Source organism: Vidua chalybeata, chromosome 13 (genome assembly GCF_026979565.1).
Source record: "Vidua chalybeata isolate OUT-0048 chromosome 13, bVidCha1 merged haplotype, whole genome shotgun sequence".
NCBI lineage: Eukaryota > Metazoa > Chordata > Aves > Passeriformes > Viduidae > Vidua > Vidua chalybeata.
The window spans coordinates 4,397,105-4,424,147 of record NC_071542.1 but is presented as its reverse complement, the minus strand read 5'-3'; the positions used below and the strand labels follow the sequence as shown (position 1 = coordinate 4,424,147).

General features: G+C 37.8%; 1 protein-coding gene across 1 annotated transcript in view; it reads right to left on the bottom strand.

Moving 5' to 3' along the window:
* Positions 1–12,012: 12,012 nt before the first annotated feature.
* Positions 12,013–27,043, bottom strand: part of VPS13C (vacuolar protein sorting 13 homolog C) — a 74,762-nt gene continuing 59,731 nt past the window's right edge. Inside the window, exons 74-85 of the mRNA XM_053954915.1 lie at positions 26,782–26,918; positions 26,434–26,515; positions 26,108–26,221; positions 25,781–25,856; positions 25,058–25,221; positions 24,185–24,230; positions 23,049–23,172; positions 22,295–22,409; positions 16,502–16,593; positions 15,401–15,524; positions 15,054–15,140; positions 12,013–13,650 (exon numbers count right to left, since the gene is read on the bottom strand). Coding sequence (XP_053810890.1) covers positions 13,561–13,650; positions 15,054–15,140; positions 15,401–15,524; positions 16,502–16,593; positions 22,295–22,409; positions 23,049–23,172; positions 24,185–24,230; positions 25,058–25,221; positions 25,781–25,856; positions 26,108–26,221; positions 26,434–26,515; positions 26,782–26,918 — 1,251 coding nt within the window. The 3' untranslated portion in view covers positions 12,013–13,560. The remainder of the gene's footprint in view (positions 13,651–15,053; positions 15,141–15,400; positions 15,525–16,501; positions 16,594–22,294; positions 22,410–23,048; positions 23,173–24,184; positions 24,231–25,057; positions 25,222–25,780; positions 25,857–26,107; positions 26,222–26,433; positions 26,516–26,781; positions 26,919–27,043) is intronic.

Here is a 27,043-nt window from a genome sequence, read left to right as displayed (position 1 = left end):
ATCTGGTATTTCCCTGATATATGACATCACTTATAAAGAGAACATACAATTCCTGTGTTCCCAATCATGGCTGATTAGGAAAACACCCCATCACATACCAGAGAGAACCTTTGTTCACAAAGACCATTTTAACTTTTCTTAGTTAGGATCTGCTTCCAGATCAAACCATTTTAACCTGTCTTGCTTAGGACATGCTTCCAGATAGCACCTTCATATTCATGTTGAGTATGAATATCCCCAGGAGGGATTCCACCTGGCTGCCTCCTGCTGCCCCCAGGCTGCCCATGTGGTTGTGCCAGTCCCACCGTCTGCAGGGCCAGACTGCCTTGGACAAGAAAACTGAAGCAGGTGAAGAAGTACTTTTTTAACACTTTATTGCTTTGTTCACAAGCATAGCTGCATGAACAGTGGTGATGCCACAACAGAACAAACACCCAGCTCCAGCAGCAGGATGATTACTTACTGAGGCAGTCACAGTATTTACTCACATGGCAGTGACTGGGACATGGGGAATTGCCAGGTATCTGCTATCAATTCCAACTGCAATGCAATGTTCTTGGTGGTGTTTGAGTATATCACTGGTCCTGACAACTGGCAAAATAGCTACTGGATACCTGTAACACTGAGAAGGAAGCCATGTCCAAAGTGGACAGCTGGAGGGAGAGAAGAGGCAAAATCTATGAGCAGAAAGCAGAATTGTGTAGCAAAAGCAGCCTGTAAGGACCAATGAAAGGTAACTCTTGATAAACTCTTGATAATTTGTACCAAATAAGGTACAAAGTACCTGCTGACCCAGCTCATACTGAACTGTTAACAACACTAAAGCTGTTGTGAATTCTGAGATTCAGGTTCAGGAAGGCCTCAACTATAATGATGCAGTCAGATTCCAACTCAGACACCATGGCTCACTTGGGTTCTTGCTCTTTACTGTGAAAACAACACTGGAAGTGCAGCGTCAGATCTCAGATTTGGATCAGCTTGTGGTAGCTCAAATGCTGGGGGGACAGTATGGTGGAAATAAAGAAGTTTACATTTAGTTCAACAACCTTCAAGGGCTCCAGCAGGACTGGGATATGTTCAAGCCTAGTCAGCCATTTGAGCATATGGCTACACATCCCTTCATAATTAATGAGATCATTCTGAAAGCTGCATCGAAGCTGTAACATTCTTTTTTACTCCTATCAAAACCAAAGAACATTTTTCACATCTAGCTGTAAGCATACTGGATGGGAGCCCAACATGTCACAAATGTGGAACCTGGCATTTTAGTGTCTCCCCTGCAGCAGTTTGGAGTTACTCAAAATCAATAAAAATTCTGACCAAGCTTTTCTCAGATGCAATATAGCAGAAAATTCAAAGGTTCTTTCTGTAGCAGATTAAGCATCAGCTAATGCTGAAACCTTTTGTGAAATTTAAGTGGTATATTTGCTTTATTGTGGCAATGTCACTGCTCTGATATGCTTGGTGTGCATGTAGGACTTGCTGTCTTCATAGAAAGATATTGTCCTTTTCTTTTTTTTTTAACCTGTCAGTGTATCTTGATAACCAGAAACAGAGCAGTTATTCACAAACAAAAGTAGTTTTAAAGTTCACCTCCATTTTGAGTAATGAAATCTCCAAACCAGTGCACTGTCCCCATTATACAAAATTCAGCTGCCATCACTGCAACAAACGTTCTCTTGAAATAAGGAAATTCTTTATAGGTTTCAAAAGCTCACATTCCTATAAACACAGTCACTATGTGCTCCTGTTTTCACAGATTCGATAGAAAATTTACCAAGATCGAATTGCTACAGTCTGCTGATTGAACTTCATGAAATAAACATGAACATTCAACAAAAACAAAGCAAACAAACCAGAATTTACTTCCTAATCCCTCTAAATGGTACCTGATTGCCAGCTTCTCTCCTCAGGCTAGTGCCTGGAAGATATTTTCTACAAACAGATTGTTCCATGTGGAACAATGTCTCCCTAACACAGCCTCCATTCTTGCTGCAACTGAAATGTGGACCCTCGCACAAATAAATAACTACTCAGCAGTTGTCTCTCTACAGTACTTAAATTTCAAATAAATATGACCAGAGGAAAAGACAACTTGGTTCTTTCTCAATGTTTCTGGATCTCCTTACAAGTCACTGCCAAGAATTGTGGTCTAACACAGAACACAGATAGAATACAAGGTTCTTGTGTGGAGGAACTTAATACCAAACCATGGAAAAATTGTTTTTAAAGTAATTTTATCATCAGGTTTCATCAACAGCATCAGCCCCTCCATAGGCTTGTTTTGAGCAACAAAATTCTTGCAAGGTGGTTAAAATTTGGTATCAGAACTTCTTTCTTAGAACTGCCAGTGCTAAGGCTTCCTACTCAAAAGGAACACCACTGAAAAACACCTTGGTGGTCAAGATGCACACTGTGTACAAAACTAGCTTCAGCCCAAAACAGAACTGAACGCCAGACTGACTGTTCAGACCTTCCTGCACATAATATTCTGTTTGGATAAACAACAACAACTGTCAGGTACCATCCATCATTTGCATTATGTTTAGAGGAAATCTTAAATCATTGTCTCTTTGGAAAGAAAGACAATTGAGATAGATAAGGAACTGTAACAAGCAGAAAGCTCTGTAATTGAGGGCTTTTCATGAAAACTTTTCAACTTAAGCAGTGGCTGGGCAGGCCATGGAGCTTTTCCACATCATGATGGCTCACTAAAGGACATGTATCTGTAGAAACTCTACACAGGAGAAATGCTGGGAGCTTCATTGTGAACTAGCAATAAGTCTGGGGAAAACTATGCATAATCAGAGCAGAAGCCAGTTTTCTTATAGCATATATGAAATAAATGGCTTAGAAAGTGAATTTCAGCATGTTGAGTGGGATTGAAGGCATAATAAATGGTGCTCCACTGACAATAGTGAAGACAGAAACAAGTAAAACACATGTAGCTAAATTTTGCCTTTTAAAAGTTTAAGGCTTTTTTTTAAACCTTGGGAAAAATCTTTGGAGGAATTTACTTATTATCACAGAACTATGATTTTAACTAACACAGTGTAGACTTCCAAATGCACAAAATAAAGAGTTCTGATGTTAAATATAACCTAAAAATATTCCATGCTTTTATTTACTATGCTTCTAAAGTTCTTAGGAAAATTCTCCAGATAAGCATTATATATTTTCTAAAAAGAAAGAGCTAGCCATCTCCATTTCCTCTACAGATCAGAACCCTGTTTTAATTCTCAGACTGTTACAGAAATATCTCACAAAGAAGAAAACAAAGTTTAAGCAGTTTGCTGTCCCTACAGATGGCCAATTCAAATGCTCAAACACCCACACAGGAGAAATATAGCTCCAGCCTCTCTAGAATACTGGTGTCCTGAGGAGAATTCAGCATTGCCTCATGTTCTCCATTCCACAGTATCAGGCAAAGAATGATATACTCAGCAGACAATTTTTTTCCTAAGGCTTAATAGGAAAATGTAAGAGGAGGAGGTTGAATCTAAACCCCAGCTTAGATTCACAGCTATGAAAAAAATCTAATTTCCTGTTCCAGTAATATCTTTTTCACTTTTTCCTTCAGCATCCATTAGGACAAAACCACTAAGTTTTGAAGGTCTCATGATACAATCAAAGAAAGAAAAGTTTTATCAGCATATGGTTACCTGGAATATGGGAGGCTGGTGCTTTGATCCATGTGTCACTATTCTTCGTTGAGGGAAGAGGGACAGAGGTCTCTTCTTTTGATTTCACTTCTTAACTGAACCCAAGCAACTCTTCTTCTAATCAGTGTGTCAGCATATTTACCCTTTTAACTAATCTGCTTTCCCTCCATCAACAAAATAGTAACACAATATTTCATTTATGAAAATAGAACAAGAACACTCTTTCCTAAATTTTTGCATACATTATTTGGAAGGATAACAAGCTGCTGTGTTTAATTTTTGTGCCATCCCTGAGAGGTTTGGCTCAAGATCCAATCAGCTTTGCAAAAAATTCTTAAGTTTGAAACTTTTGCTTTTACTAGGATTGAAAAAAACACATTTCAAAAAGCTACTACTCCAATTTTTGTGTGCTGCTGTAATAGTGAACTAGATCTGATCAAACAGTGAGTAGGAGGTCCAGATAGCAAAGAATCACTTTGTCTTTAAACCTATTTCTTAAAAGAATAATTCCAGTTTGACATAATCCAGCTGTTAAGATTTCTGGGAATGTTTTTATTAAAATATTGAGCAGCAATTATTGTTGTATTTTGAAGTGCCCCACAGGAACTCTAATTGAACTAATTGTAACAAAAGTGAGGGGCAAGGTGTATGAAGAGATAGATACATTTGGCATGTTTAGTTTACAAGCATCAGCCAAAATAAGCATGTGTAAAGGGATTAATATTTCTGATGTTTATAAAACATCAAAGGACTGACAAACATCTATCATCCCTTGTTACTCATATACATGCTCTATCAATGCACAGAATCACTTGAACAGAGATTTATCTGGAGTTAACAGTATCTACATTAATTACATTTGATTACTTGACAATTTTAAACATCAAACACCAGTCAGTTACAAAAGCATTGCAATCCTGCTTGCCAGATGGGAAGCCAGAGTGTTTGAGGGTGAGGCTTTAAAAAGCACATCAAAACTCTGCTGTAAGACACCCTCAAAGTCAATGTTAGCAACTGCACACCAACCCCAAAGTAGCACTGTCATCCCCAGCTCTGCCTTTCTCAGTGAAAACCAAGTGCCTAAGTCAACCACCTGGGAAAGAAAACCTTAAATTATTGTGATCAGTGGCTACAGCATTGCTTATCAAATGGCTAAGATACCTTCCATATGTCTTGTTGCAGAAGTCTGCTACTTTCACAGCATTCCAATGTTCCAAGCTCAAAACAGTTTTTATGCTCCATAAGACACTACTCTTGTCACAACTTCTTTGGAGGTCTCAGCTACCTCATCTTGTATGTCACTTTGCTTCTATCAGCTGACAGGATTGCAAAAGACATAAAGCTCTCTTAATTTCATATTCTAACATCACCACTATATTCTAATAAGACCATATGACTTAGTTCTCACTAGCACAAGGCACCTTCATCATTCACATGAATCTCTTAGTATTTACAAGTTTCAATACAGAAGTCATTTTCCCTATGATCCACTCTTCCAACATTTATCGTAACTTTATGAAAGAAATGTAAAACTATATTGTGCTTTCCCCTCCCCATTTTAGTCCAGAGTGAATGGCGTTTATAACTGTCTTAATTATAAGAGTTTTTTTCCAAGCCCTTATCACCTCCAACAGAGTAGGCCTGGTGGAACAGCTGAATAATATATTATGCAGGCAATCACTTATGCTATGATCTCCACCTGGACGCTTAAAGAGAAGCATATTTTCTCTGGAAAAGCTGGTAATAAAAACATTCACCTGTGTTGCAAGGACAATGCCATTCTTCTGTCCTGTATTGCTTTGTATCTCACGAACTGAATCTATTTCAGGTTCTACTGAAAATGCACAATAAGTCTCTTAACTGAACAGCTAGAAATTCAGGTGCCCCCAGTTCAGATACACGCTGTGCTCTCACACCATTTTCTTTGCATATTTATAAACATGAAATGTGAAGAGGTCTTTGTTCCCAAATCTCCTCAGAAAGCCAGTGGATAGCTGCCCTGCTCCCAAGTGCATAGGTATGCTCACACCTCGGACAGGCTTCATCCTGCAAAGCTTTTGTATCAATTTATCTTCACGGGGTACACTGGTGACTGGAGCCTAAATCATGGCCTATTTACTGCCCACTGGCATCTGTTTGACTAAAGGCATTGCAGGCACTTGGAGGTTTAATTGCCTACTTGTTGCTCATCTGGCAGGGGCCTTTGAAAATGCCACACACTTGTGTATCTGCTGGTGGATGAATCAATAGCCTGCCTGCCAACAGCCTCCCTGCTAGAATTTCACACTCCTTTCTTTGCTTCCTGCCTCTGGTTTTGGGGCATTTTGTTGACTCCACTCTACCAATGGGAGCATTATCGTTCTGCCCCAGAAGCTGGTCACAGACCTCAGCACACAGAAAAGAACAGAACCAATAAAGCCTCTGAACCTCGTATCAGACAACATTGGAACATTTCAAAACCAGACTATTTCAGCTTCCAGTTGAATTTTTTTATTATTTATTTCTTTTCTGCTACTCAATTCTTCAGTGTCAACAAAAATGGAAACACTGTAGAAAGGAGTCACTTTCAATTAAAACTTCATTTTAATGAAAGTCCCCATTTCAGCATGCAACTTGAATTAAAAAACATGTACTAATTCTTTAGCATTTCTAACTTTTGCAATGAAACAGCCAAAATAAGACCTAGAGATAGAACATTTAATACATCTACAGAGCAAACTTGAAGAATTCCTCCATTGACTTTTATCTATAACAAAAAAAAGAGTGTTACCTCTATCTAAAGTAAAGTTTTAAAGAACATCTTACAAGTCAAATATAAATGTTTATGCCATCTAGGTTATATTAAGATTTTAAACTTTGTGAGATCACAGAAAGCAAGTACTGGAGTCAGAACATGAGTCTCAATTTTCTTGGCCTATCCAGGTTTCTTCACTTTTCATTCTCCACTCTTCCTTTGTTCTAATCTCCCAAATCCTTCATGTGTCACTAGATTAGCCAGGAATGGGCCATAGAAATTATGAGAAGGAAATGAGAGGCCATCCAGAATCTGTTACTCAGGTTATCTCAAGTGTGCCAGTGCTACCACAACTGACTCAGTTTGTGCCAAAGGAAGCCTTAATCTTTCCCTGAAAACGGGCACATATTAAACCAGACACGATGTCCAGCAGAATTCCATGAATAAAAAGGCCAAACTGGGAACTAAAATACAATCTTTGTTACTTGCTGGCTACCCTGGATACATTAGATGGACCACAAAGTCACAAGGTAGTTTTTCCTCCTGGCTAGGATGAGAGCAGCTGGGTAGAGTCTAGAAAAGGAGTAAGGCAGCAATCTCATTCCAACTGCCTCATCTCCCTCTTTCCTGCCTTCTCCTCAGCCCTGGCCTGCAAGCCCTAAATGCTACAAGGTTAGGAAATTGTGAGTGATGGCAGGAGGATCTGAGCAGCCCTCAGAATCCAGCACAGAGAGTACCCTTTGCCTGATAATACCAGAAATAACCTGGTTTAGAAACTAAGACTGTCTTTTCTCCCATATGCCCTTCCAGGAATATTTTCTCTCACTAAATATTTTTTCACCTGTAAAAGATCCAGCCAAATTATTAAACATTTACGTAGCCTTACTTAGAAAGAATTTAGAAGAGATCTTTAGAAAGAAGGAACTGGAAAGGATCCTAAAACCAGACAAAGACTTGCAACAAACAATACAGACACAAAAAGGGCAAATGAGCTTATGCATCTTAAGTTCTTGCATGCTGCAAAGGAACATCCATGACACTCTGAGTCTGGAAGCTCAGGGGTGTGAGAATGGCTCCTACAACTAAACCACACAAGCTGAGTGAGGACTCATTCTCTTTATCAGCAGCTCATTGTGGCAGTCTCTAAAGCAAGAAACAGAAGTCATGACCAAAATACAGAATAATATTTCTGATTTTTAATTTTTTTTTGTTTGTATTACACTTAGATTTTTAAATACTATTTGAAACAAGTGTAGTATCCACCATAAAGTACTAAGAAAATTTAGGTTTTTATTAACTTTAGCACAAAGTACACAACCCTGTTAAAGAGGCCTCTGATGGCTTCTTGGGTTGCCTTAGATCTCTCTGAATTTATCAGATGCACAGGGAAAATAGGACATTGCCTGTTACACAGCCACCTACAGATCAATAATACCATTAAAAGAATGAACACATAAGTAAAAACCACACAGAAAAGCTTTTACACTAAAACATTCCCCACCAAAGAAATCTGTACCCATGGAAGTCTGCACCAACTTGGACTATTTATTACACTGTGTACAAGAAATAACATGTGAATGATCATTGTAGTATGTCTTTTCAACATTTGTAAAACTCCAGATATGGATCTATAGCTTGAAAAGCTTCTGACATGCTCTGATTCACTGCTCCATGCTCTTCACTGCTTCATGCTCCTCACATCAAGCAGGTGATTTTAAAATCCAGGCAGGAGGAGGGCGGGCAGGTAAGATGCAAGACAACAGCAGTAAAATACAAAGGTCCATTCCCCCACCTTGTGGGTAACTACAGGAACAACAACTTACAGCAGCATCCCTTCATTTGCAACCCTGCCACACTCATCTGTGTCACTCCACACAGATTTCTGCTGTGCAACAGCAAGTGTCCAACTTGAAAACATCTTTGTGATTAACTCCAAGTTGTTTTAAGTAATATGCTGTTTTATTTTTTAAATTCCACAGCAACTTAGAACATGTCTACTCTCGATGTTTATCAGCATCAATTACTCAAGGTTGGTGCACTCTGTTAAAGTGTGGAGAAGGTCCTAAAGAGTTTGCTGTTCAACTGTTTGAAGTTCCTCATTATCCTAAACCTGCATTTTCTTGTTATTTGATTATATCCCTTTGTGCTGCTTTTAATGACAATTAGCCTGCAACAATTCTGTGGGATCAGTTGCAGAAGTCTTTTTGGATTCCTTATGAGCACCTTAGTGTAATGCCATAGATCCTGAAAAGTCAACAGCAAGTTTCTTTCCAGCAGGGAAAGGGAAAGCACAGCCAGAGGTGAAGATTACAAACACAAGAGGAAGCTTTATAAGCACAATCCAGTCCTTATACATCAACTAAAGCAAGGGCAGATTCAGGGCCACATTTATCAGTGCAGAGACTAGACCTGTACAGCTCAGTGATTTAGCTATAAAGCTTTTATTACATGTGAGAAGAATGTATGTCACACCTGGTGGGGAGATGTTTCAAGTCCCTGGAAACTCGCTCCATTATTTAGTGCACAAACTGCTTCCCTACTTTTCAAGCCTTTTGTTTTGGACAAGTGTTTTTGCAGACTTGTACATCTTTACTGTACTTGCCTCTGATAAACAGCAGATTCTAAAAACAATGTGGACACACACACAAGACTCAAGGAATTTGAGAGTTATCATTTTAGCAATAAAGTGCATTTTCAGTGCTCTATCTGCTGACTCCAGTGAAGTACCTGGGAATGGCTCTACTTCTCTGAATGAAATCCAAGGAAAAATTTCTTTTCCTTGTTAAAATCTTACAAAGTTACTCTTTTCAATACTGCTGATGGTCTTCACAACTAGATATTTTCCCAATTACTGATGTGAAAGGAATTTGTGGCAGGATACCAAATTAGCTTTTTAATAATTTTATCTCAGAAGGCCTAACCATCTCATGGATTTATCAGTACCCTGCTTTCACCTTCCTCCACTCCCAACCTACCATGCCAATATTATGAGGTTCCTCTTATCTCCCTTGCTCCCCTGGCCTCTATGCAATCTAAAGACCAGATCAGGATAAACAATTCATCATCTCATTTCATAAAAATAACATAAAATATTGTCAAACTAGAGGTTTACTTGTGACTTAGAGGAAGGGTGAGGATACAGTGAACTGAATCAAGTTTTAAATTCACATGTTCCTTACAACAGGTCAGTTTTTTCCTATTAAAGAGTTATTTCTGCTTTTATGTTTCAGTTTTTCTCTCTCAGACAGCTGAAGTAACTAGATTAAGCTACCACCTAAGATGATGACAAATATCTAGAAAAATCCAAAACAGAAGCAAATTGCGGCACAGAGATAATAAATGCTAAAGTCTGGAGATCTGTGTATTTGCCTCACTGTTACTTAGTGATTGTGCAAGTAAGATCCATAATCCAAGGGGTGGAATTGCATTAGGATCATCAGTAAACTAAACAAACATTCATTTACCTGGAACAAATTTTAATTAGACATCTAATTGTAAAACAACTTTTCCCCACCACCTCAATCTGTCCTTCTCCTGCCAGGTGGCATCACAGGTTTAACTGGGAACTGCCCTCTCCCTCCAAAGCATACCTTTGTCCAGGAAATCTTAATAAACAAGCTTAACAGCTTTTAAACAAAGCTTAACAAAAAAAGCTTTGATTTTTCCAATGAAACTTGAAGTTGTATGTGTTGGTACTGAAATCCCTCCACTTGTTTCTTACGATAAAACTTCTCTGGTCAGTCCACTGGCGTCTATTCCAAATTAAGTCTTCACACTCAGGTTTGATGAAATGCAACTTTATAAACTGTCAAAAGAATTATTTTTTTCAAACAGATGTTAGCTAGTTTCAAAAGGTTTCACAAGTCAGTTTACACGTTTAAAATTAAATCTTTTTAATTTTATTTTTAAATCTTCTAAGTGACCCAAGGTAACCTTATGTAAATAATCCTTGTTGCCAAGCATAGCCCAAGATTAGGATACACCTACTATAATCTCTGTGTTACTACACTACAACAGAAGCTTATTTACTGCCAGAAATGAAATAAGAACATTGGTACTTGATTGTTAAGCTGAATTATTTATCCCTTCTTTCAACTTCACAGTTTATCCCCTTCAAAATGATTTGTTCTCTTACTACTAAACTACTCCCTATTCTGTGCCTATAAAAAAAACCAAACAATCTTCCACGCTCTGCAAATTTTGAGAAAATGGTTAAATGTGATGGTGAGAGGTATGAGTTCTTTTGATGCATATACTTTATCACTGGAAACACAGATGGGTAATTTTAGGTAATTTTCCAAGTTCTCCTGGGTAATTTTCTTTGGTGCTGGGGGGAGAGGGGGTATTTTAGATTTCCTATTGTGAAAAATGGCCTTTGAGACAGCAAAAAGCTTCTGGGCACTCACTGAAAGGAAAAGGTAGGAACATGTCAACAGCTTGGCAACCTGGTGTGCTCAGTAATACTGAAAACTCAACAGCTTCACAGAGGCATAAAGTCTTTAAGGTATGGAAAAACATTTTGTTGCCAGATAGTTCAAAAAACAAAACCAAAAACAATAACAACAACAAAGCAAACACCAAAATCTCTGAAAAGCTTTTCACTTGCATCGCAGCACATGTTTGAAATTCATCACTCAAGACTGTCTGAAAACATACAAAAAACCTCCTACCCCAGCAGATCATACAAAAAGGATTTAATTCTGCACCTGTTCTTATGCTGGGCACACAGTTAGGGACTAGACAAGAGACTCTCCTTATCCCTTAACTTCCTCAGCCAGCACTTCAAGAAAATGTACCAGCTTAAGGAAAAGAACTGGCAGGGAACAGGAAAGAAAGTTCTCAAAGTCAGAGGGCAAAGCTCAGGTAAAGTCAACAGCATCTGCAGAGGATGTAACTATGCCAAAGGCCACTTGAAAAACAAAGCATAGACAGAAGGAGACGTGGTAAAGTGGAATGGAACACTAGAGGCAAGCCCAGAACAAGCACTGGAAACCTATTCATCCCAAACATCCATCTTCATTTAAGCAAGAAATGGAATTCCTCTCTCATGTCCTCTTGACCCATGTGGTAAAGAAGGTCATTCATCACTCCAGCTGGAGGTCTGCCAGTTCAAATTCAGCTAGCATCCCAAACTACAAAGATGTGCATTTCAAAATAAAAATGACTGCTTCTTCAGGCTATTTTAAATAGGAAGTTTCTTCATTGAGCCTAATTGCATATAAAGTGAGAAAATGAAATATCTGCTGCTCACAATTCAAGCCAGAAAGTTTCCCAAAAACATGAAGTACATAAGGGAATCAAGCAGAAGAACTGGAGTCAGAAAGGTGTCTTCAGAACTGTTTTAAGCTCCAATTCACCTAAAAGCAGGCACATGATACTGTCTAAACGTGCACCAAGTAGACTGATGTGACTTCTATTTTCAAGTATGAACTAAGAGGCAGTACTCATACAACTGTCCCTAAATGTCAGAACACAAGATGCAGAAACTGCTGAGCTGCAGAAATCTTTTGCAGTACCTTTGTACTCTGATGGTTTTCTTACAGTGTCAGTGACATGAGGCAACCAACAGCACATAATTCACTTGAGAAGCAACAAAACTTTAAACCATAGCACAAATACTTGCATATAAAAATTTATTCTCTTTTTTTTTAAACATGAACTTGATATACATACAAGCTGGACAGCAAATTTATTAATTGTTTGAGCAGAGCTTTCTAGAAAACAGGTGATAGCACAGAATTAAAGGCTGTACCACGTTTTTTCCCTTGTAGTAAAGTGGATTAATAGCCATGTGCATACAACAACAATAAAATCATGTGTGCAGTGTTCTCTACAAGTTTGGCAGCTTACTTTCAAATGTCTTAAACTTGCTAACTTTGGTGAGCTCATAGGTACAGATTAAGAGTGCATTTATACAATGCACCAGCCCTTAAATGCAGAGTTTAAAAATCCAGGCCTGGTGCACTGTATGGATCTGTAGAAAAATACTGTCATTTTACTTCATCAAGTTTGTATCTACAGCTGTCAATCTAGCACAAAATAGAAGTAAGAAATACAAAATATTCTTTCCAAGCACAGGAAATTGGGAAGGTCAAATTTTCATGCATTTTTGCAAGGACACTGATTTTCTGATCTGACAGGCAAAGACTGACAGCAAAAGCTCCCAGTTCACTGATCACTGAACGCAAATCTGTTTGCTCATCTAGTCCTGACTCAGTTACCTATGGATGTGCCTCCTTTAAGAATGGAACTTGTCTCAAGGAAGTTCATACCAGGCATACACTTTGTGTTTAAATGTTGTGTTAAACTGAATGCTAACAGCCTTCAGGAAGAGAAGCTGCAACAAAAGCATTGCATCAGAAGTGAGCTTTAACTCAGTAGGATGCATTCTTCCAGTGGAGCAACTATACACTGAAATATGAAGAGCTGATTTCTTAGAATTAAGTTTTTGCCATACAATGCTAAACCCAGTGTGCTGTTCCTCCTGCAGAATTCTTTAGGCTACAGTGACACAACCAAAACCATTAACAGGCACATGACAGGGGAATAATATTTTCCATTTTTAAAGTGCAGATCTTCATTTACAATGTGACAACATTTCAAAGTAAACATTTGCAGACAGCAATAGCCTTTTTCTTTCATATATAGTAATTATTACATTGCTTCAATGCAGTATTTTCTAGTACTAAACATTCAGAGATGAGATTATATTAGCTAAATTGTGTAATTTAAAGAGAATGTTGTCTAACAGAGTTCTTAATTTGTTTCAATCACTAACAGAAGTGCTTCATCTGAAAAACCACCAGAACCACAACCACTACCACTGCTCTGTAAACCATATCCTTAGAGTGCAAATAAGATAACCACTTCATTTTAAAATCTCTGACACTAAAAGGGTAGAAAATAAAACTTCAGAGTGGGAAAACATTTTATCAAAAAATGTAATTTTTAAACTGAAACGCACATTTTAGAAACCCATTGTTTCCAAAAGATGCATAACTTCTGAAATTTAAGTGTTAATGGCTGCTAACTTTGAAAGAAGACCTCAGATATGTTATTTTTACTTTTTGCCCAATGTTTCCATGTTGCTTCTAATCAATTTTAGGGAGAAAATTGCATACCAAACATCATACCCAACAAATCCTGTCTTTACCAAGACAGCATTTAAGGTTTCCTCAACTGCAAGGATGCTCTCTTCACCAGCTTCTCTTGTTTTCGTGTTGCCTGGGCTTCCTGAATGGCACAACAAACCCTCTGCAAAACAACACAGTGAAAGCAAAAAACAATTAAAGCAGGTAGCACTTTTCTTCCATAAGAAAACATAAATTCAACAAACTACTAAAGCTACTAAAACATAATTCAACAAACATGTAAACCCACACACACAGAGGCTGGTCTAAGCTGGATACTTAGCTCCTGATTCATATGCACAATATTCAACTGATGAACAGAAATCCACAACAAGTAAATGGGTAGTGTTGCAGTTGAGAGCAGAAAAATCAATTTTTAATTTATAGATACCAGCATAAACATTAGCAAAACAAAGTGCAGTTAGGAAATAATACCAAAAAGGGTAATTAAACACAAGGAAGTCTCCTTCTAGTGTGACTTGTGTGTTCTGTGCAATGCTCCAGCTTTGGCCATGCCACTAAGATACAGAGAAGCTAAAAGGATTTAAATTACTTAATGCCAAGTGTGATTTGGACAACAAGCTGTAAGAGAAAGCTAAAGGAACATTTTCAGGCAAGACACAGTGAAGAACTAAGATAGACTCTTCCAGTGTCTCAAGTATAAAGTGCCTCAAAATTATAGCAATTTTTTTCCTTCCCAGTCTAACCCATTATTTTAGGAGGCTCAATCAATTTAATAGCAGCAATTTGGCCCTGATTCTGATTCCATCTGCTGACTTGCCATTTACTGCAGCTACAGTTTCAAGCATTCTTCCAAGACACTGTGGACCCAATTGATTTCACATTTGGTATCAGGGAGAACACCTCTTCTCTCACTTTAGTAACACACATGGTTTCCTAAGTAAATTTTTCAATTCTTGAATAGAATTTATCAAAGAATTTTATCTTGAATAGAATTTATCCCTGGAATTTATCCAAATTGATGGATCACCTTAGGTAAGTTACCTACAAGATCCAACCATCCACAGAATGAAGGCTCACAAAAGACTCCAGCCTCCCTGGCACCAATAGGAACAAACATTTAGAGATAAATGGTAGAAAAAACATGTGTGGGGAGGGAGGAGAGAGGAATCTAAGTAAGCCTTGGCATATAAGGTCCACTTGTACTGGCTTAGGTGATCTTGAAATAATGAGGAGGTATGTGGAATCCTACAGACTACAGGGAATTTAATGCAACCTAATACTTTAGATATTGGAATTATTTTCCTTTAATGAGCTTTAACATACAAACCCTAAGACTATGTAGCTTCAACATTAATTATTGCATAAACTCTCTTCAATGCTTTGGACTATCTGGTCCCATCATATTCTTGGTAAAACATTTTCCAACACGAAACAATGGTAAATGGTCCTCAGGCACTATTCTCTAACAAGTCTCTGAACATTACCATCTCTTTTACACGCTGAGTTTCAACAACTGTTAACAATATCATAAGAAAAGAAGATTAAATTTAAAAAATAATATACCCTTGCTGTAGCTTCATCCCAAAGCGGAACAGTCTTTACACATTCATGACCTGTACTGTCCTTTCTTTGGAACATCTTTTGATCCTGCTGCAGAGGGGAACAAAAATGTGCTTCAGATGATTCACAAAACAAGAATGCAGAATCTCATCCATAAATGGTCTGAATGCCAACTTCAGGTGAGATTTCAACATGGTCTCTGCCCAACCCAACTGTCATACTCACAAGAAACTTTCAGTAAATCCTGTCACATAGTCCCTTAGTTAGCAGTAAGAACCATAAATAAGTTAAAAGCACATATGGACCTCTAGTGAGTATTAAATAGAAGAAAATTTACATGCTATTCTTACCAAAACAGTAATTTTTAAGATATTTGCTTCATAGGAGGGATAACGTGTGAATTCTTCAAATAAGTAATCCCACTCTGTTGTTAAATGGCCTAAGATTTCCACTTCTTTGACATATATCACTCTCCTGTTCAAGAAAAAAAAAAAAAGTTCATACTCAATTTCTCCCTGGGACTAGAACTTTGCTAGAAAAACTAAACAAAATGAAAGCATTTGTTTAAGAAGGAACTTGCTCTGTGGATTAAAAGTATCCACTCAGCCACAGTGAACCCATATTTCCTTACTACATTCTGAGACAATCACTTGGTCTTTAAAAGCCATAGATGATCTAAGACATTAACACATTATGAGCAGGCCAAGAACTGGGATAAGGAGAGAAGCGTACATTTAGCTAAGGCTACAAACTAAATTGCCCAATTATCATCCATGGCCTTGGTCAGTGCCTTGAAATCTTGTCCATCTGCAGCCTAAATTCTGAAGTGTGCTGGTCATTATTAAAAAAAACACACTGTGAAGCCTCCATGGTCTTATTATGGATGAGCCCCTGTCATACATTCAAGCAAGGTGCAAACTGGTGACCTGTGGAATGTGGAGATCATAATCCTTTTCATGATCTAAACATATTTACAAAGTTGTGAGTCCTCAAAATCATGACTGACAACATCTTGAATTCTAAAACTTGTCAGATGAGTTAAGTAATAATTTTCATGCTGGTAAACTTATGACTTAATTTAGAATATTCTTTAATTATCAAGATTATAAACACGTATTATCAAACTGCTAGCTTGACTGCAAACACTTACAACAAGCTAATGTGAAAAATAAAAAAATAAGAGAAAAAAAAAAAAGTATTTCCCTCCACTACGATGAAAGGGTCACTGATCTCAGAGTAAACCACCTTCCCAAATTCACATCCAGCACTGACATCACAACTAAATTACATTTTCCATTAAGGAAACAAAATAAAATATTAAAAAGATCAAGACAAAAACAGAGAAGGAAAATCGATAGGCAGAGAATAGTAATCAGTTTAGACTTAGCCAGATGTCTAATCCCAAAGTTGAAATCATGTCAAGCCCCTAGAAAGCATTCAAAATTCAATACCTGTTGGTAACAATAAGGTTTGCTCTTCTGCCTCTTGGAATTGCACAGTGGTATCGATACACCTCTTTTTCCAACTTTCTGACGTGCAACTTCTGAAATAGAAACAGAAAATAATTGTGGGGCTATATGAAAACAAACTAAAAACCCCAACCAAAACAAAAAAATCAAATAAAAAAAAAAAAGAAAACCAAAATAGAAAACACCAAAAAACACAAATCAAATTGGTCTCTTGAATTCAAAAGCCTTCTGAAAAGTTACCTCATTGCTAGTTCTTTAAAGAGAGGTTCTCACAGTGCTCTCAGTCCTGAAGCTGAGTCACTGAGAAGTCTGATCCATTCCACTCAAAGGTAGAGCACTGACACTGCTGTATTAGAGTATTTCTTCAGCTTTGATTTCTTTTCTGTGCTAGTAATTGTTTAATAATGTTCATTCTGCTACAGCTCATGCTGCAGGCTTCATTCAAGAGTGAAAACCCTGCAAAGGTCATGCATTTTTATAAGGCACATGACTCAGACCCTCAGAAGGATACTATCGAGATACAAATTCTCACTGCACCTCAAAAATGAGGCTTCTGAAGCACTGAGCAGATATGACTATTCAATATCCAAAATACAAAGGTATATGAAAGTGCAGATTAAATTACTCATCATGTTTTGATCAGACAGTCACAACTCAAGTGACAACCTACAAACACAGAAAAAGTTTTGAAATAAAGTATTGAAGGATAAGATCCTATGATACTCCAAGGATTTTTTGGCAAATATTCATTGATTTTTTTTCACATTTCCCATTCAGTACATACTCTTTGACTAAAGCAGAATGTTTCCTAGAGCATGTCACCATGATTACAATATTCCACCAACAACACAGACGACAGGCTCACAGTCATCCCCACATCAAGCTCCCAATAACCCTGGATTAAAGACAGCAAGACTCACAAAGTGATACCTGAATGTATTTGTGGGAAAGGAATACACATCAAAACATCATGCAGAAAAAAAGTAAAAGTATGAAATTAATAACATGTTACCAGTGGGAACCCAGCCTCTAAGTGAGTAAGAGAATAAATCTATGTCAACTACTGGTTTTACTAATATGCAGTAAGTCTTTAAAAAAAGACACTTTTAAATAGAGTTTATTTAGCAAAAATTAGCAAGACAATTATATATGCATATTAGCTTTGTACCCTCCAAGTCAATACAAGCACCCTATTTATCACACAATCTGTTTTAAGGGAAAATGGGCAGCTCCTGTGTAGAAACGTGGGGAAACATAAGGAAAAATGCCTGGATGCAGAATTTATCTGAAGTCCAGAATCTGGACTTCAGATCAAACTTTAGCAAATGGGTAGCCCAAAACTGGTTTGATATTCTTCAGAGCAAAGTAGGATGACTTTCAGTTCATTTTACAGCTGCTACTGTGGAATTCAGCCTCTCTAACAGTAAATTCCTGAAGTTCTGACAAGCTAGTAACAATAACCTAAAGAGGAAGGACTAAGAATTCAGTATGTTTTTAGTTACTTCTTGTAAATAGCCATCTCTTTTTTATTTCCTTAAATGGACCCAAAAAACCAATGAGATGACAACAGAGGCTCCACTTGACTCCACAGTTGTCGGTGTGTGATTCACAAGTTTAATTCTATGCAGTTTAAGTAACCAAAATTGAAAGATCAGCTTACATAAGAATCAATTGGAAGAACGTTAGACTTTTTTTATATTTGCATTTTATTTTCATATATTCAAAAGTTCAACAAATATCTTAAAGCATCATCATACATCACAACTGACTCAAAAAAACCCTTTAATCTCAAAAGTGGATGAATATTCAAGAGCTGAAATCAACACCATAGTGTTTTCCTGGACTTGCTCTCTAGTGATGTTATGTTTTGACATACATTTTAATCCAGCATTTTTCAGTAAGCAAAACCACAGGGTCAACCAACATCTTCTATAAAAAATATCCCTTTCTGGCCATCTTAATTTCTGAAACTGTACAATGTACATGAAAGGAAAAAAAGATGCCAGAGACTGCTTATCTCAAAGCCTCTTCAAAACATTAGAACAAAAATGGCATTATAAGACTAAAATGAAAATATGAACTCACATTTTATACCTGAACCTTAGTTGTTTCAAAAACAAGTAAAAAAATGAAGAAATAGAAAACCCACCACCATGTGAAGACTGTAATTCAAAGGCTGCAATCCATATTCTGAATCCTTTTGTTGAATATGAAGAAATTAGACATGCCACATATTTAAACAGATTTATTCATAAGCATGTTTCTCTATTCAGACTCAAAGCTTTGGAGAGAAAGCCTGTTTCTCATAACTTCAGAAACAATCCCAATAGTATTTTTAGATTTTACATGCAATATGTTACCAAAGTAAGAGTTCCCACTGAGGTCTGTGCCTAAAAGATGCAGTATTTCTGAGCTATTCTCAATACACCTGATAGATGCCAGCACAATGGTGGTGGCATTATGTAAAAAGGGGGTTGCACTTGATGTAAATTACTCCATGATCTGCAGTCTTAAAATTTAGACATCTTAATCAAAAGCTGTTGTTTTTATGAGCATACTACAGCACTTTGAAGAAGTTAACTCATTCTTATTTTACATGGAAATGAAAGAACCAATGCAAATTTACACAGCAGAACAATGAGTCAAGCAGAAATAGAATCTGCACTTTCCAGCATAGTCTATGCTCTGCCACACAACACTGTCTCACCACCCTGCCTCAATTATTCATGAGGTGTTCTGCATTCTTTATAAAGCTCCAAGCTTTAACTGGGAAATGAAACAAAGTAATGCCACAGGCACTGAATAATGTATGAGTGACATCATGGCAGCCCTGAGGAGCTGGGCCAGCAGCAGCCCCCGCCGGGCACAGCCCCACCCTGCCAAAGGCTCCCAGCACCTGCTCCAGCAAAGCTTAGCTCAAACACTCCTCAGACCACAATTAGAACTCCTGAGAACCGATTCCTTGGGAAACAGTTCTCCTAGAGCTGCCCTATTTGCCCTTTGAGTTCTGCAGGCATGCTGTGCGCTTGTGTGTAACAAAACCAGTCTGTGCTACCCAGCCTCGCCCATGAGCTGAGGTACAGCCTGCACCACAGCACATTTCACTCCCAGCTCTGGGATTGACTCAGCACATCCCTATATAGCCCACAAACATCAGATCCAGCACCTCTGGCACAAGGAACTACAGAAACTAGTTCACATAATTCAACTGATCTACTCCACCTGGCTGTAGCTCTCAGTTTGCCCCAAACATCTCACTTTCCTGTGGAATAAGCACCTTTTCTTTTAAAACCTACATGTTTGTTCCTCTAAGACAAGCTCTAATGCCTACATTTCACACAAATGTAAGTAAGGAAAACATTTTTCCATCCAATCATTGGATGGTACTGAGGCACCTGATCCTTAAGGTAACCTTATGAGGTTTCCACTCTTTATTTTAAAGGGACATATGCATTAAAATGTAGTTAAAGTAGATGAGAAGATGTGGGTTCTGGTTGAACTACTTCTAATATAGGATCAAAACTGGATACAAAAATAAGCAGCACCTGTACCTATTGTGATTAAATTTGTAAATGCACATTGGACTGACTTTCTGACTCATTTTTTTCATTAAATATCCAATTTCATGTAAAGACACTGTCCTGTCTTGCTTTACATTGCTTGCTAACTTACAGTAGAAAACAAAGCCTTCCCAACATTGACCTCTAGCATGAAAATCAACAACAGTTAATTAAACCTCTCCTGTATTCCACTAAGTGACTTGTTGAAAGAAACCAACTGTATTTAGTGAACTGTACAGAGGATCTATTCCTGGTTTGTATCCAGTTCCAATCTACACATCTTAAGAAAAATAAAAATACCAGATGTGGAGGAACTGCATAATATCAAATTTTCTGTGTTGATTGTGCCACCTTTTCCTTTTTGCCAGATGTAAAAATATAGAAAAAAAAAAACCAAAACAAAAAACTCTAGAAGAAAAAATTTGGTCTGCTTAGTATATCACAACTTCATTTAATCCTCTAAAAAGATTCACTAAATGTTCTTTTGAATAATTTTAAATTGACCATTACATTCTAAAAGGCATTACCAGCAAAGATGCTTCTGTTCAAAATTTTTTCCCATATACTAGGCAAAAAATTTGCTCTGACAACAGCTTGTTAAGCTTAGCTTGCTAATTTCTAAGATGCTGTATTAGTAATGAAATTTATGGCATTGCTTAGTATAGAAATACATATATACTTATTTATATATGTGTATGTGTGTGTAAATTCCTGTTAACAGCTGAAAGTTGATATGTTTTGAACAGCAAAGCCCCTGAAGATTCTGTGAATAAAAGCTAGAGTCAACTAAGTTAGCTGTATGTTTTAACTGAGCAAATTCATAAAGAACCAGCAGTAGTAACTTGAAGGCATAGCGGGTCAGTAGATGTGTAGCTGTCAGGGCTATAGCATAGTACAGAAACTACATGTACAGGTTTTCTCAGCATTTCTATGAAAACTTGAAATTACAAGCATTTTCCCAAAAGTAACTTTCATTCTCTATCACTATTTAAATTTTGCTCAAGATGTTCCTCTGCCCCTCTGTCCAGAGCCTTACCTCTAGGAGAGCGCCAATAAATAAATGAACTCAGGATCTAACCTACTGTGATTCTTTTTTCCAAGTACCTTCTGTTGTTGCCATTCATAACGAGCTAAGCATCCTCAGAAAAATAACTATACAGGATACAAACCCTCCCTGTCTCTCCCATCTAATCTTACTGAAGATAGTTATTCAAGTTTGTTTTCTGAGCCTGGACAACATGAAAAACGGTTTTATTCAACTGCTACACAGAAAAGATGGAGAAGAAGGGGAGAGGACATGGTAAATGCAATCATGCCCTTTATCTAAATACTTAAGGCAGATGAAAAACCATGAGAGAAACAGACAAGAAATATGGAAAATGTTTACTCCATTATTCCAGTTCTTGCTGCATGCCAGGAGAGAAGGAGAAAGAAAATAAATGTTAGAAATAGAACAGGGAATAAGGATCAAAAGACCATGTACAAGGAAGAAGCAAATATCCAAGTTTTGGTCTTAAAATGTTAATGGAGTCATTTATTTTACTCCAACTTTTTAGCAACAGAATAAGCATTTAAAGGTAAGTATTAAGAACACAAAATCTAAGACACAAATTAACCAGATTCTGACTATCAAGAACTTGAAAACTCATGTTGTTCATCTTCCATATATTAGGCACATCCACATGAGAAAGCAGGCTAAATGTCCACACAGTGCCTGTAGCTATGACAGATTGCTATTATGAACAGCATAAGGAAAAAATCAAACAGCAGTATTATGAAAATTCATGCAGTTTTTTTAACTGCTGACACAACCAAACAATTCAAGGTCTATTGCTTAATTGCTTAGTCTGTAAACCAACCTTAGCTTTGTTATAAAGACAAAAATCTGTAACTATCAAAATGGGGGGGGGGGGTTTTCACATATTTAAATCTTAATCCTTACAATTTTTAATCCTACTACCTGCTTCCAGAGTATGAGAAGTAACTACAGAACATAAAATGGAGAAGACCATAGAAGAGCAATGCTGCAATTTCCATTTTGCATTCAGCTTACTGCAGGCACTGGGCCCTTCCTGCTATCCAGGCTTGCTTTATGAAATATGCTGGGGCAAATTTTTACTGCAGATAATGACTGCTAGAGATTGATTGCAACTTAATCCTTTATGGAACCCTGCAGCTTAGAGAATTTTAACAGTGTTTACAATGCAAAACATACCTCAAATAAATCATACCCCTCAGCTTCCACCCTGTTGTAGGGCCGGATGATGCCGTCCTCACGGATGAGGCGGGGGGGACGGAGATTTGACACTTCTTCAGTTGATTCTGCCACCCTGCCATAGACAGTGCAACATGATTCTGGTAAGCTTAATACAAGTCTGAGTTTCACCAATACATCTTTAGAAGTCAGCCTTTCACTTGCCACACATCCCACTTACACATCCTGGGTACCCTGCAGATGTAAATAGTAAAGACACACTGCTAATGATGAATCAAAGGTAGCACTAGTCAATTAAACAGCTACAGCTGGAGAAGTTTATTCCCAAATGCAGATAACTTACTAAAGGTTCTCAGGTTTATTAACACACTATCCAAAGGTCCCATTAAAACACAAGGAGCCCCTGATGTGCACTGCTAACTAAATTTCAGACTGGGAAGGTTTACTCTGAAAATTTCAGTGGTCTATTTTTCACAGTAAATTTAACTGACATTTCTCCTCAGGGGAAGAAGCAAAATGAAAAAATGGATTAGGTACTGTGTACCTGAACTACCACACTGCAGCATGTTCTCTGAAGCAGCAATTTCCTTGGCATCATAAAATACATTCATTACAGGCTACTGGACATTTCTCAACCTTCACATATCATTCTGCTTTGTGTATTTAACAAATAGTTGTGTGGCACTACCGGAGCACTCTACCACCTGGTATCCAACATAGGGTGAGTATTTCCAAACTTCCTCTTGCACTGTACCTTTGAATTCCCTGGAAGGTACTGCTTGCCATATCTACAATGCCTCCCGTCGGGCGGGCTACCACTCCTACAAGCCCCTTTCCAATCCCTTTAAAGAATCCAGCTGCACCTTCTTTTTTAGCCCCTTTAAAAGAAGAGAAACATAAAAATAAATGTTTTCACGACCTGCTTAACCACAGAATGAAACCATTATTGCTACAGGGGAGCTGTTTTGTATTGGAAACAGCCAACGGCCACTGATTGCATAGAGTCCTATTGTACAAAGAGTTGTCTGTGTAAAGTCACCCGCTGCTTCCTGGTCTGCTCAGACACATCACTGTTCCCTTAATACCTTACCAGCCTCTGAAGGGCCCAGAACTGAGATATCACCAAGATTTTCTTTCTCACACTTTCCATCTGGACTATATGCCGATAGATGAGTTTTTTATAGGTTGACAGCAATAACAAAATATTCTGAAGACAGTAAGATGAATAAGTATGGTAGAAGTTAACTATTTCTAACTCAAAATTGCATGGTTCTGGTGATATGTAACTATGGGAGAACCAAAGGAGTGCTCAGAAAGCAGGTGGGGTCACCCACCCAAGAGACAGTACCATGCAAAAGCTGTGAAATACCACATAGTTACAGCTGACTCCCAACATTTAAATCACTGCCACTTGAAGATTACTAAGAGGCATTTTATCCTGGATATTTTTCATCCTCTATCATCTTCATGAAGTAAGAGGAACAAATACTGACTTCAGGCATGAAACCAAATTTGCTTTCTAAGATTTCTCTTACCTTTGGAGTCCCAAAAAACTTTTTCAGCTGGTAATTTTTACTTTATTATTCTTACTGTCTTTATTCTGGCTTCAGACCATAAAAATAAATTCAATAAATTGGGTACTACAGCAGGCCTAACAAAATACATCACAGAGACAACCTATTCCTAACTCATACAAAGGTTTAAAAGCCAACAACAGATATAAAGATATTTGAGGAAATCATCATGGAAATTCATATTTGAATAAGAAATATAAAAATCTTGGTATGCCTTAGCATCACCATACTTTGTTTGCTATTTCTTAATAGTACAAAATAAACTGTCAAGTATTGAGAAACCACTTAAGCAGTGCAGTGCAGCCCTTATGCTTACCTTCTACTGGCTTAGTGATGATGCCTGTCACACCTCCAACAACACCCTAAAACAAAGATCATTAAGTTTCCAATGAGAAACTGAAATGCTCTCAGTCCAACTGGGCAATCTGTTGTCTCACATCTTTATTTTAATACTTTATAATGTAAAGTTCAGTTTCAGAAACACTGTTTGGCTGGGGGTTTTGGCTTTGTTTTTTCTCTTATTTTATATTTTTAAGAGAACTGTAACTGAGGCAAAGACTTGAATGACAGAATTGACTACAAGGTCAAGTTAGGGTCTGTCACAGCACAAGTTGAGATGGCCACAATACACAGAGTACCATCCTACAATTTCAGAAAGTTTCAACCCAAACAGAGTAACACCATACCACATCAGAAGCCTGCAAGCATCTGCTCCTCTTGTTCTTCAGCCCAACCTTTCACACCCATCATGTTGATGCATTGCACCTGTGTGCCCTCTGTTCCCTTTGGTGGTTAGTCAGTGCCCCTGGGCACTCCATGGCTCATTGCTGTCAATGCTGCTCACCTGCTTCTCACAGCTGTAGCCCATTCCCAATGACCACAAACTTGTGTGCCTACAAGGGCCCAGTTACCTTAATTACCTAACACATTTGTTGAATATGAGTAACTAATACAATTCACAGGAGAAATTGGTGTTATTTACTGTTCCAGATCCCCACTTCAATTTCTCAGGTTACCAGAAACATGACCTCAAACACCACAGCTGATGCACTACACAGAGTCTCCTAAAAACCCAGTGCCTGTTTGTCTCTTCTGCTTAGTTAATTAACTGACAAAAAAAGATATCAAACTTCCTGCAGGTGATTTTCAAGCAAGTTGGCACATGAAACACTCATCTCCAAATCCATACCCGTAACAGGCCTTTTCCTCCTTTGGCCAGGCTCTCCCCAAAGTCTTTTGGCTGCCGACCCATTTCCTCTCTCCTTTTCTGCTGAAACTCTTCATCCAGAGTAATGGCAGCCAAGCCTTTGCCAACAGTACCAGTGATCCTGGACACCATCCCTGCTGCCCCACCTGAGGGAACAGGGCAGATATCAGAAGATACTGTGCTTTCACAGCTTAGGAGTAGACAACACACAGGAAGCCAACAAGTTCACAGCAATTTCCCTTCATATTCAGTTTAGATGGGATGAATTCACACAGAGCCACATGTCATCCATGAGAAGACTCCAGAATCTGGTCTGACATCCATACATAGAGCAATAGGGAACACTTAGAGCACTTTACTCCATGTTACATAGCAAAATGGACTAAATAGTGTTTTCTCTAATTACTGTCAAGACACAGCTAAATAAAAATCTAAAGTAATTGTAACAAAACACTTCTCATGCTTCCCCAGACATTTTAAGACCATTAAAATTATGCTTCTTATTTATTCAGAGCATGTTACTAATTTAGTTATATATGCAATGTTTCTCACATTGGTTGCTCAGTCTACAGATATTTAAATGGGCTCAGGTAAATGATGTGTGAATCATCTGTATCACAAACACTGGCAACAGTATGACAACCTTAAATATTCACTAGAAAAATATTATGGAAATTCACCAAAAAAGAACACTATGACACATACCCACTGTGTGCCCAAGAAGACTTTTAACACCAATTACGAAGCCTTCAGCAAATTCTTCAGGTCCTTGAACAGCACCCTAAAAATGAAATTTATTAGGAATAGCAGAAAAATACACCAGGATGCATCTGTTTCAAGAAAAACTAGCAATTCCTTTATATTAATGCAAGTAGGGCCATCTGAATAAGTTATTTCTTTGAAATTCACATTAAAAAATTACTGCTGCCTGCCTGTTCAGGGTGTGGAGTACAGTGACAACAAACTATAACCCTAGCAGTACAATCAATCAGCCTTTTATAAAGACACAGTTAAAGAATCGGGAACTCATACCTGGAATGGCTCATAGAAGAAAGCTTCGACTCCCTCAGACAGACCTCTGATCAAACCAAATGGATTTCCAAGAACATCTAATCCAAGTACAAGAACATACATCTGTTTCAGGAACTAAATGATGAGAGAGAAGAAAAAAGGCAAACAACAAAAGCAATGTTATGAGCTGTTGTCACACACATCAGAACCTCAGCCTGGTTCATCTTTTAATTACTACCCAAGTAAGGTATTAGAGTGCCCAACCAAGTATTTGGTGAAGAAAAATAAAATTGTCTTTAAGACATATACTCAAAATTTTCCACAAAGACTTGACTAAATAAGCTTACTTGTTCACTGTAATGTCTAATAACTCTCATCCTCAGTTGATCTCTCTTGTAGAACTGGTATTTAATTTCAAAGAAAGCAAGTCTGAAAGACAAGTAATCATACATTAGTTAAGGCTACCCTTCCTCATTCAAATACTTCTCTGCTTTCCTTCAGAGAATCCTGAAGACTATTGCCTTAAAAAGGATCCCAAACCCCATCTTCTCTCCATTCCTCCCTTTCCCCTAAGACTGTATAAATTTAGACTAGTCAGTAGGCAAAGTTTACCATGGATCCAATTATTAAGTGTACAGCACTCAAAGTATTATACCAAAAAACCCAAACAACCCCAACCACTTGTGTTGGCTTACTTGAAAATAACATCATCCACATCTGTTAGAGTAGCTCCAATACTTTTCAACAGCAAATTCAGAGACTGGATGGCTATCATTTCTTCCCCTTTATCTGATGCTTCTCCACCAGAAGCCAGAGACAAACTCAAATGCAACTGTCAAGGCAGAATGAGTAAAACAAGACAAGTCAAGACCAAAGAAAAGCCAAACCAGAGCAGACAGGATGTGTGGTGCACATGTAAACAAATCAGTGATGAAAGCTGAGGAAAGCTATAATTTT